The 12,179-nt window shown below is 51.5% G+C and overlaps 3 protein-coding genes across 3 annotated transcripts; all 3 read right to left on the bottom strand.

The window, feature by feature from the left end:
* Positions 1-702: 702 nt before the first annotated feature.
* On the bottom strand, positions 703-2,447 carry MAA_03115 (acyl-CoA dehydrogenase; the record flags this gene model as incomplete). Its single annotated transcript, XM_007821113.1, has 4 exons — positions 703-1,039; positions 1,113-1,221; positions 1,284-1,560; positions 1,626-2,447. The coding sequence occupies 4 exons, from the start codon at positions 2,445-2,447 to the stop codon at positions 703-705; spliced, it is 1,545 nt and encodes a 514-aa protein (XP_007819304.1).
* An 802-nt stretch (positions 2,448-3,249) lies between these two features.
* Positions 3,250-5,718, bottom strand: MAA_11131 (uncharacterized protein; the record flags this gene model as incomplete). The annotated part of the gene is made up of 3 exons (XM_011413097.1): positions 3,250-3,514; positions 3,590-5,308; positions 5,558-5,718. The coding sequence occupies 3 exons, from the start codon at positions 5,716-5,718 to the stop codon at positions 3,250-3,252; spliced, it is 2,145 nt and encodes a 714-aa protein (XP_011411399.1).
* A 1,656-nt stretch (positions 5,719-7,374) lies between these two features.
* MAA_03114 (glycerol kinase) lies at positions 7,375-9,074 on the bottom strand (the record flags this gene model as incomplete). The annotated part of the gene is made up of 3 exons (XM_007821112.1): positions 7,375-7,617; positions 7,708-8,866; positions 8,935-9,074. The coding sequence occupies 3 exons, from the start codon at positions 9,072-9,074 to the stop codon at positions 7,375-7,377; spliced, it is 1,542 nt and encodes a 513-aa protein (XP_007819303.1).
* Positions 9,075-12,179: the final 3,105 nt, after the last annotated feature.

Genomic DNA, 12,179 nt, shown 5'->3' with positions numbered 1-12,179 from the left:
TGCGCGCCGCGAAATAATCTGCGCGGACCCCGCTAACCCGCCGAGTACAAATATTTACAGCACAATCATTTGGTACTACTGAAATAGCGACTAAAATTATACTTGACGAGATAAAAAATAACCCTTAAATATTTTGCCGGGTGTGATAAAGCAGGGAAAGTTAGAGCCAATAGAAGAAAACTATTAAAGGGAAAGGTGTAGAGAGTATCTATAATCTTAGAACCTATTCGGAAGATGAGTTATTATTGCTCAACAAAATTAAAGATTATTGCTATTGGTATAGAAGGTCTAGTCTATAACCCCTGTGAACTTTCTTGTTAGGTCACTCATAGCTCAACTTACAATAGCTGGATTCTACAAGCATCACTTCTTCTCGGACCATGCAATTGAGGAAATACGAAGTAGGGACAAGCGGCTTTGCATTCGTGGTTCCAGCAGGTCCACTACTCGTGCCGCGGCCCACCTTTGGGTGCTGAAAGCCTGAGCTGGCACAAAAATGGGGTGCGGCACGAGTAGTAGGACATTTCTTTGGCTGCAAGGCAAGTAGGCTATCCGCAGTTTGGTAATTAGCGGGCCGATCGCAGAACTTTACGCACGGGCCATGATTTCCCCAAACCCATTTCCTCTTTGAGTAAGTAGACATTTTACGTATTGATACTACAACTAATGGAACATCGCCAAACTATCCAGAACTCATTTAATTTACAACATAGCCTTGGGGAAGTTCTTCATGGCCTGTCTGACACCCAAATCCGCTAATATTTCTTCGGCTCCTCCGAGAATCGAGTCGAATTTATAGGTTCTATGGAACATTTCGATATGTTTACCCATGCCAGTCTGTGTCAGTCCACGGCCTCCCCAGATCTGGACGGCTTCGTCGGCGATTTCGTGTGCGGCGCGGGTAGTACTCATTTTGAGGAGACCGATTGGTCCGGCAAGATGCTGGGCCTGCTGCTTGTAAGGCATGTGGCACATTTGGTATGTGATTGTCTCGAGCCATGACTGGTTGGCTTCGACGAGAGCAATCATCTTGGCGAGCCTGGTGGGGGTTGAGGTTGGTTAGATGCGGAGGTTACGGATGGGTGGGATTTCTCTTGGGGACGGGGTCTTACTTATTACGGATGACGGGTTGGTCAATGAGACGCTTGCCAAAGACAAGACGCTGGTTAGCCCACTTGAGGCATTCTTCGACAATCATGCGGGAGTTTCGGATGGAGCCGCCTTCGCGGAACAGTGAGTATCAGTGATTTTATCAGCAGATTAAATAAAGGAATTCGACTTACAAACCATGGTCCACCTTTCGTGGTTGAAGTTGCTGAGAATGACATGGATACCCTTGTTCTCTTGGCCCAGGAGGTTCTCGACGGGGACTTTGACGTTGTCAAAGGTTACGTAACTAGTCCCGGCGGTGGGAGAGTACGATGTCTTGATGGGCTTGGTCTCGACACCTTCGCCTCTCTCAATTAGAACAACGCTGAGGCCTTTGTCTGTGCGAACCCCGGTGATGAAGTAGTCACAGAAGGTACCGTTGGTGATCCATTTCTTGGTACCATTCACAATCTGGATATTATGTTAGGCGCCTCGGAACATGCGATATTTTACTACACAGAATGCATAGAACTTACGTAGTGCTTGCCATCAGGGGTCTTCTGAGCAGTTGTTCTGATATTGGCCACATCGGAACCAGCAAAGGCTTCCGTAATAGCCAGGCAGAGCTTTTTCTTGCCACTAAAGACTTGGTCGGCAATATTCTTCTTCCAGGCCTCGTTATTGCCGAAATTAAGCACGGCAGTCAGGCCAATGGTCATGCCTGCCATGTTGCCGTCCTGAAAGCCACGGGTCATGGTTCTGGCGAACTCCTGGGCAACAATCAGGTCATGAAAGTAATCAAATTCCTCTCCCTTAACAGCGCCATCCATCAGTTCGACGCCATGGAGATGCTTTCCGGGGCCAAGTCTCATGTGAAGAATTCCCTTCTTGCTCATGAGGTCAATCATCTCCTGGCTGATGCTTCGTCCTGTGGTCTCACACTCCTGAGCCTCTGGGGTCAGATACTTGTCTGTGAATTCACGTAAAGCCTTCTGCAGACGACGGTGAGAGTCGTTGTAGTATGGGTTCTTGAAATGCTGGACCAACCACAGGGGTTCAGCGTAGGGAACCGGGCTGAGATCGCCGGGTTTCGGAACAATAACCTGCGGCTTCTCACCCTCGATCGTTCCAATAGCAAGATCAGCGTACTTGGTAAGGACTTCTTGCCGGTGCAGGTTGTAGAAGGCGGTCGTGGCATCTTGCCCAGCCACCTGGTGCAGGACACTCTCGCCTCCAGGGTGGGCAATAACGAACTCGGACAGATCATAAACAATACTATCGATGATACACCAAAGTGAATCCTCCGTAGTGTGCTCCCGCACCTCAGCGCGGGTGAATGTCTTGGCCGGCGGCGTCATAGTGAATATTGGAAATTGATCCCTTTGGTTTTGTGTTGTTGCAGTTGTCACGAAGGGGTGGCCTCAGTCTTTGGAGGTTTTAAGGCACTCTCCACTTCGGCACAAGATAGTACGACTTTGATGAGTGATCAGCTAACAATAGGAGGAGTATCCGAAGTTGGAGGAGAATTGAAAGGGTCCGGTGCTCGAGGCGGCACGCTTAAGCTCTTCAGCCGGCAGCTATCTGTTACCTCGGTCTGTGGTGGGGTCGTGATGTCCGTACTGCTGAGAATTAGAGCGACACTGATTGGCTATGAGAATGACACCCCAGAGAAGGAAATCTGTGGAGGCGGAAGACGGCGCAACACTTTTTGCGCACCAAACACTCAACTTGCTTGTGCTAGTACTAGTTGGGCGGCCACATGAATGGCCGTGCCATTTCATGCGCTGATGGCTCCTTCCTATACATACGTACCAGATAACACGGTACGCATTTTGAAGGGCAAAAGCCGCGAAAATATCTTGTTACCTGCATGCCAAAACCTCCAACAAAAACTCAAGCATCATTGGTGCTGATATATTTTGATATAACATCAAAACAACGCTGCTGCGTTGGCGGCGCTAGCATATAGGGTATGCGGCTTCATTTCGGACGTCTTCAGCCTGAACAAAGGGATATAAGATTACAAAAAGTGTTGCTGTAGCTGCATCATCAAATTGGACAGTGGTCTTCGCACATCTGTCCAAACTTTACTGTATGTGCGTATTCCATGGGCAGCATTTTATCCTTCATCAACTCTGGCAAATGCTAACTCCACGGCACTCAATACCCCAACCAGTCTGAGTCAGGATCGGGCGCCGCTCCATCTCTTGTTTGATCGCTTCCCACTTTCACCAGTCCATGTACATGATAGATTTCTGCCTGGCCGTTCTGGTTTGTAAAGTCCAGGCTAGGGATTTTCGGATAGTTGAAGAAATCGAAGACATCGATATTATCGAGCTCACTCAGCGCAACGGAATGGGATGATGTCTTATCCAGCCCCGTTCGGCGTGTGCTGGATGTCAGGTTTACCAAGTCATGGGCGCTCCTAGTGCAATTTTACATTAGTAATGGACGTAAGTAGACCGGCGATCATCTGAAAGGTCACGGAACAAACACTTACTTTCTCATAGCGCTAAAGCTTGCCTCTCCTTGTCGCTCTCTTTGCACAACCCTTGCGAGGATTCTGGCGTAGTTATTTGCAACCTCCCAATACTGGCCAACATATGCGAGAATGTCGATGAAGAAGTCAATCTTGGGATCCACGGGACAACCAACCGTGGCGGCATGAACAATGAGTAGCCGAGCCGCAATCCAGAGAGAAAAGGCAAAAGGGGGACCAACAAGATCCAGACCGTTGGCCTCGAAAACGTCTTGTGTGATATCCCTCAAGCTCTGAACCGCTGATAGACATCTCTGCATAGCATAATGCGACGGCACAAATATATGAGATCGAACGGTTGGATACGCAGCAGACGAGTGCAGGCGTACCACGGCGGTGACATACGCACTATGCAACATAAACCAATTGGCTACCCGACTGGCCGGATCCGAGTGACATAAAGCTGAGATTTTGCTATATTCGCTGGGTAAACTCTGGAGCCAGCTGTCCAGGGCTGAATCCAGAGATCGATAAGCGTTGCGCCACGCGGTCATTTCAGCTGACGAGGTAACGTCGACTGGCTTTTTCAAGAAGTCGTGGACCCTGCTAATAATCCTGATGACCTCGCAGTGATAAGAAAAACTACCCAGATTCTCTGGCTTATTGACCATGTATCCCGTCCATCCCTGTTGGTCGGTGTTCGTACGTAACGAGCCTGTCTCCACAGGCACATTTCTGGAAAACAAGTCATATGAGCAAGGAAGAACACGTTTCATCTTGAAGTCTTCTAGCATGAAATCAAACGTCGTTGTGGCAATCGTCGCATATCGATCGAGCAGATATACCACCCAGCAGAGTCGCCTGCGACTTTCATCCTCTATCCAGGAGTCTGGCTGTGGTACGACAACCCTCCGGATTGACCCGGTACTCGGTATATCTCCTGCATCTACAGAAAGGTAAATGCTGTTTTCTTCACAGAGATCCAGTTGTCGGACATTCTGCACCAGAATAGACAATAGATTCCACCCCCGTGGGCCGTTTGATGTTCCCAGCTCGTCCAAAGCCAGGATGACCAAAGCTCGCTGAGCTTCTATGCTGACATTTTCCATAGCATATATCATCACTTTATGTTTTGACACGGCGTGATAGTGGGATCGCATTGCTGAGGAAAGTCGGGTATCCTTCAGAAACCGCAGAGTCGTTGCCACAATTGCATGAAGCAGTATTCTGTCGACTTCGCTCAAAGAAGTTGACCCAAAAAAGGTACCAAAAGTCGTCTTGCGGTCAAGAATTGGACACCACGTATTACAATTTTTGAAGTAGAGGTCAACGAGCGTATAGATTATATCCTGAGGGGGAAAATCTGTGCCTCCAGAGAGTGATGTTGATCCGGAGCGTACACTGTTCAGTCGAGATGGAGGCGTGAATGATTCGGCACCTCCGGATAGCAGAGATTGGCCAGGAGCAGACGTTACCGACGGAGCACCTTGTTGGGCGTTCTCTGAGCCGTCGCCGCCTTGCCACGAAGGGCTCGAAAAAGCGAGGGGTCTGGGTTGCTGGATTGGTGTCCCTCTGGAGATTCCAGGAGGCCTGGGGCCGGCGGCATCCTGCGCGAACCCGTCAATTTGAACGGAAGCATGGTTGCTGACGGTGGGTGATAAGATTTGCGATTGTCCTCCGTGATCATTCGCGATGTGGTCTTCAACTCGTCGCCATAAAGTCTGAAGAAGAGCGTCCACTCTGTTCACTTTGGTCTCCAGTTCAAGAGTGAAGCCGATGCGGCTCCCCGGCTTCTGTCTCTCCAGATAAACACATGTCCGATTGTGCCGTGCACACCAGGAACATGCAGGCTCTGCCCTGTCGCATTTCACTTTCCGTGCCTTGCATAACTCACACCTGATGTCGCTCTATGGTTAATCCTGTAGCCGAAAACAAGATGGAGACAAAAAAACAAGGGAAAAGGAGGGCTGAGGGCGATATACTACGTACGAAGTCTTCTGATACTTCTCTCTCTTCCTCTTCTTCCCAGACGAGGCGGATCCGTTTGGGTGATTTGTATCCTCACCACTTGACCCGCCGTCTTCGTGACTGAAGACCGAGTTGGACTCATCCTCGGCCGTAGACACCGGGGCTGCGTTGGTGTCTGCCATTTCAACCCATGACCCAGAACACTCCACAATTGATTCGGGGTTGAGAGAACAAGGACAGCAAAAGATACGGGCCTTCCCTTGTCCGCGAAGCGCTGAGCAGCCTATCTTCTCATGGGGCAGCGCTTGGTATTGAACCCTCCGAGGGCGACAAGAATAAGAATGGGGACTCAGGAAGTAAGATAAGGGTCCTCAGCGAAAGGCGGACCAAATAGCGATGCTGGCAGACTGGTGAGTATGGTGGTGCTGTCGGGCCGTATTGCGCTTGTACTAGCACTTTGTAACCTCAGCTCGAATGCTGACGGGCTATCAAAAACACTTGATCGCGAGACCCGACCCGGTCCGCGGACGAAGGCTAACGGAAGGCTGATCCTTGTGTCGCTGACGTCTAGTTTTGCTCGGGGTCCTCGGCCGAGGCCAACCAAGAAGTCGAAACCAGTGTCCCACTTTGGATGCGTCCCTTGCGAAGTCAAATAGGATAAAACGTTCGGGGGGCCGCCACAACGTGAACGAAGAAGCAATTCAGTTCTACGACAGATGACAGTTCGGCGTGCGGGGAAGCAGGATTCGTCAACCGGCAGAGGACACAAAGGCGTGGTGGCAAAGGTGAGGCCTTTTGCAACTGGAAAGGCACTTGCTTCCCAAGGGACGGGCTCTGCTCAGACAAAAAGTGGCGTCGACTGCTGGGGTTTTGACATGAACGTTGGTGGTGGTGCCATGGCGACTCCACCGTGAAGATGGCCTGCTTTGCTTTGCACTTTGGACAGCCACATCAACCCCCTTCGCCTCGGTCACACCAAAGCAGCCTCTGGCAGAGGCAAAACCACTCGTTGGACGCTAGTTTCGAAGGGCTTGGCCAGGGAAGTCCGCTAGAACGTTTCCACGGAAGCTCTAGATGACGGTCCTTGTTCCCACCCGGAGTTGCCATATGGTTGAAGCCATCCGAATGCGCCTCGTCTTCCAAGACGTTTTACGGGCTTCGCATTGGCTGCGCACCGGTATTAGCTTCGTGTGGGTATCAGGTCCTGCTTCGTCCTGTCAATTTCCCACGGGTACTAGTATTTACTCGTCTTGGTCGAGTGTGGTCGGTTGCGGCACCATTACGTGGCGATTTGAGGTGGTTGGTACTTGACAAACCGGCATGAATTAGCTCTAGGGTCCTCCTTCTGGTGGTGGAGACGATCCTTGCGCGACCGAGTCCGAAAGACACACACAGCACCGGAGCCCGATTTTGAGAAGGAAAATAGAGGTGACGGGCAACTTTTGAAAGTGCAACTAGGTACAAGCAAACCCGGCAGGGTATGTCAACAATTCGCAAACTTATATACCAAGGTACCGCCAGGGCATAGAGGGCACTGCCTGCGACTGCAAAGCTCCATCAATGGAAGTGAAACAGCACGACACTGGGAAAAAAATCGACGAGCCCATTACGCAAGCATAGACACATTCTTATCCGCATCAAGGACTTCGAAACTTGATAAAAACACTGCGTCATCTCGTCATATATTCTGTATCATACAAGGGCCGTGTCAGGTGTAGGTGGTTGGCCTATCCTGCCAGCTGTTATGACCACACCTACGATATCGTGGCTGTCGCTGTGAAAGTAAGAACGTGCTATATACATCAAATCATGAAATACGTTGTCCGGGCGGAAGCAGTCTAAGTGGTGGACCAGCCCTTGCTCATCTGAACGGCCTTCTCCCAGCGCTCGAATCTCTTGTTGGCATCCGCAGCAGTAATCTGGGGTTTGAAAACAGTCCGTCCTTCGGTGTTGACGTTCTTGAGGTCGTCAAAGGACTCCCAGACACCAGCGGCAAAGCCGGCGGCGATGGCGGCACCAAGGGCAGTTGTCTCGCGCATGGCAGGTCGGTTGACGGGAATGCCAATAATATCAGATTGGGTCTTGATGAGAAAAAAAAAAAAGATTCATGTTAGCCAGCATGTCTCTGCAAGTTGGACAAACAGAATGCTTATATGTGGGGGTAAACTCACCTGCATGATAAGATCAGCATTGCACATGCCGCCGTCTACGGCAAGTTCAGAAAGCTTCTTGCCACTGTCCTTGGCCATAGCATCGAGGATAGCCTTGGTCTGGAAACAGGTCGCCTCAAGCGTGGCTCGGGCAATGTGACCACGCTGTGTGTAAGCGGTAATGCCGAAAATGGTACCTCTGGCATCGTCAATCCAATAAGGAGCGAAGAGGCCGCTGAAGGCAGTGACAAAAGTGCAGCCGCCATTATCCTCAACAGTCTCGGCTAAAGCGCTCAGCTTGGAGGATGACTCAATAAAACCAAAGTTGTCAACAAGGAACTTGACACTAGATCCAGCCACTGCAATGCTGCCCTCCAGAGCATACATGGTCTTACCCTCGCCAAAGTCGAATGCGACAGTGGAAAGAAGTCCATGGGTAGAGATGACGGGCTTTTCGCCAACATTATACAGCAAAAAGCAGCCGGTGCCGTATGTGTTCTTGGCCAGACCAGGCTTGAAGCCCTTTTGGCCAACCAAAGCAGCAGACTGATCACCTAGACATCCCATGATCTTGACACCCTTGAGGCTAGTGGTGGCAAGCGAGCCATAAGCTTCCGCGTCGGCAGATCGGACGATCTTGGGCAGAGCAACCTTGTTACGGTCAATTCGGAACCAGTCAATAAGCTCAGCATCATAGTCCAGAGTATGGATGTTCATGAACATGGTTCGCGACGCATTGGATGGGTCGGACACATGGACATTACGAGTGATGCCACCGTTCAATTTGTACGCCAGCCAAGAATCGACGGTGCCGAAGGCCAAGTTGCCCTTTTCGTACGCGTCTTTGACTTCGGGTACGTTCTCAAGAAGCCACAGAAGTCTGCCGACTGATGAGTAGGTAGATAGAGGGAGCCCGCAGCGACCAGTGAGCTCTCCGGCGCCAATGCGGGTTTTGAGGCGGCGTACAATGTCAACGTTGCGTGTATCGGTCCAGACAATACCGTTGTACAGAGCCTTTCCGGTGGTCTTGTCCCAGACTATGGTGGTCTCACGCTGGTTGGTGATGCCAATGGCCACAATCTGCTCACGAGAGTGTCCCTGAGTCTCAAACTTCTTAACAGCCCCGTCAATGCACTGTTCGACGGAAGAGATGATCTCCTCGGGATCGTGCTCGTGCCAGCTGCGGTAAGCATGAGGTTAGTCAATTGAAACGGCAAATGTGGAAAAGAGTGTCTCGGGCACACTAACCCAGGGTTAGGATAGATCTGCTTGAACTCGAGCTGATGCAGCGCTACAACCTCGCCATTCTTGTTGAAGATGAGGAACCGAGTGCTGGTGGTGCCTTGGTCAATGGCACCAATGAAGGTTGTAGAAGCGCTGGGAGACATGGTTGTGGATGTGTCTTTGGATTTGCAAAATGCTTGACAAATAATGGAACAGAGCATTCAAAGGCCAAGGGGAAAAAAGGAAAAAAAAAATCTGGTAGCACTTGGGAAGCCGGGAAAACCAAGCACAGAATGAAACCCGCAAGCTTAATGCTACGGTTGAAGAGACAATGCGGGGAGCTTGACAGCTCGGAATGAGACGTGGGGAAAATGGGATGTGGAGGGGTATCGAACAAATAAGCTGGGGTTACGAGATGAGACGAGGAAAAGAAAAAAAGAAACAGAGGTTTTAAGGATGCGCAAGATGGAGGAGTAAATACTCTCGCGAAGAAGGCTCAACTACAGGGTTCTTTCACATGGCACTTGTCCAGAGTGTTTGGGCAAAAGCTCGTGAGCTGTTGGGTCGGCTCGGAGTCGGACCTCGATTGGAGGAGAAACCCCCAAACCCCGTGGTGCTGTGTACAATGCGGAGACGCCTCACACCCGGTGAACTTGAGAGCTGACATCACTTCTCTAGTTGGGAGATGGCTTCTCGCCCTCCGGTGGCTGAATGCACAAATGGCATGCCCATCCTCATCCTCATCCCCATCCCCGCCACAAGCCACCAAGCCTTCCCCATGTTTGAGAAACTAGCATGAGCGACTACTCCGTACCCCAGTCACTTTACGACCAGCATCATCACCGGCTGGGGCGGTGTGGGGGAGAGGCAGGGACACGAGTAGTGCCAAACCGACGCTCCGTGTCACGAGGGGAGAAGAAATCCGGAATTTGTGGGAACATGTCACGATGGGTGATCTGGAGCATGGTTCTCAGGAACACGGCCAGCGTCTCGGTGTGAAGCGATCTGGCTCCTCGGTCAGTCAATAGCAGGTCCACAGTGGAATTGGCCAGAAACCTCGTCTGGCCCACCGGGCACGTTTCGTTACTTGCCATGCGACGATGCAGCATCCCGATGGCCGTGGGCACTGCTGGGCGGTCATCTGTGTGGGGAGACTGGGATTCGTCGTGTGGGCACTTTTGAGGCGTCTTTAACGATTGCGGTTTGGGAGATTCGGTCTTTCAGACCCGAGTGCACCGGATGGACCCGCCAACGTCCGAAAGCTGGATCGATTATGGACCATGAAGGAACGGAGTAGACGGATGGCTTCAGGGCTGTACCTGGGCACCTGGGCTATTCAAAGCCACGGCCAGACAACAGCACATTGGCCATGTTTTCATGAGAGGTTGAGACATGTTGGATGCTCATATGTGGTCTTGCTGCGTGACAAGACGGCACAGGCTGGCCACGCAGGCCATAAATAAGCAAGCCTCGGTCGCTGTCGGTGAAATGTTAGGTACTGAGCAATCACAGGTGAGAGAGAGTTTCACACTTGTCTTCGATTGTGATGATGGGCTAACGGTGCGAAAAGCAATTCTTGACACGTAGCGGCGGCTTGTTCTGTACAACGCCATTGCCGCAGCGCAGGCACCCCTGGCCAGCGTTGAGGATGCAACATGTACTTGGCCTCCACACCCAAGAAAACAGTCCCAGAACTTAGAAGCTTATTGGGCTTGCAGCTCCTCAACTGGATTGGTAGGTTTGCTCCTTTCCTGCAGAACCGCGGGCGGATCGCACACCATCAGGCCAGGCCAGTCTGTTGTGGCCGGATCGGTATGTGCATGAGGGATTGGCCCGTGGAACTGAGAGCGCAGGCGCCAGACGCAAGGCTTATGTACCTAGGTACCTAATGTATGGTAGCGTCGATCATACGGTCGAAAATACCGACCGTCACCTCTGCTAAATTTACATGTTTAGGCTGTTTGGATGTTCCTGGGGCGTCGTCTAGAAAGCGCCGCGTTTCTCACCTTCATTCGACCCCGAAAGGGCAGGGCTGAGCGAGCCAATGCCAGCATTTTCTCACACGCTATACGGAGTAAATCGAGAAACAAGCCACATGCTCGGCCATGTTGGGCGAACGGAAGGGGAACGAAAGACACCAGGGGCCAGAGAAAGCAAGTGTGGCGTTCTAGAATACGGACCTTTGATGGTCAGACATTGTATCTTCTCGGTGGTCCCGTCCGAGATTTCGGGTTTGCTTGGATCCTTTCTGCATTGGGATCGATCTTGGATGCATGTCTTATTATCCACGCATTATGGTTATTTTTTCCTTTTCGTCTGAACAAGAATCCGAGGCGGTCAAAAAAGTGCCTTGACAAACGTGCTCTGGGACGCCGCCATGGCAGTACATAAACACGGTCCAAGGCGGCGGCAAACTGAGAGTGGCACTGCAGGAAGCCGAAAACACCCGCGCCGCAAACACAACATGTAGGATCAATATGGGCCGAGGAATTGGTGCTAGTATTAAACGGGGACCTTTGCGTTTTTTGCGCCATCAGTCGGGGTTGCATTGCGTCCCGAGTCGGCCAATGTGGCCGAAGATGCATCGCACAAAAGACTGCACTGGGAAAGTGACCAACCCCCCCTTCAAGGCGTGCGCCCATGTCTGTCTTGGTGTTCTGTTGGCGCGCGTGGAGAGAGACGCGCATCTCGTGATGCCGAGCATAACGTCTGGTACCTGAGGCCTTGGAGATTTGGCCAAGCACGTCGGGGCGCCACAGGCGAGGTTGAAGAATGCAAAACACTGGCGTCTGAATGCGTTTTGAACAATGATCCGCAAAGTTTGGCGCGCGGCGGGCGATACGGGGCGGCTGACTGGGGGTGGTGATGGATCCTGGAAGGGGTTGGCAACAGGCTATCGGGCCATGTTGGGCAGAGACGTCGACGTATGTATCTGCTGCATGTATGCATGTATGTATGTACATACTTGCATCTTGCTGTAGAAATTCGAACAAGCTGTGGCTGCCGCGCTCTGGCGCCGAGATGGCTTGGCCGTGGCGTCCAGGGCAGCCAAACAGGAATTGACGCGAAGAACGCTTGATCTCGGCGGCCTAGCAGACTACTAGGTGGATATCCACACATGGATGGCCCCGTCGTCCGGAACTGGTGGTTGTGCCCGCAGGTTTTTGTTGTCGCTTGCCCGCGGCACCACCGAACGACGATCCACAACACCTCATGAGGTCAACTGGTCGGTCCTTCGACGCCGTGCTTCTTCAGTCATGCCCTTGCTT

The sequence above is a fragment of the Metarhizium robertsii genome (assembly GCF_000187425.2).
Source record: "Metarhizium robertsii ARSEF 23 chromosome Unknown MAA_Scf_4, whole genome shotgun sequence".
NCBI lineage: Eukaryota > Fungi > Ascomycota > Sordariomycetes > Hypocreales > Clavicipitaceae > Metarhizium > Metarhizium robertsii.
This window is presented reverse-complemented; position numbering and strand designations above follow the sequence as displayed.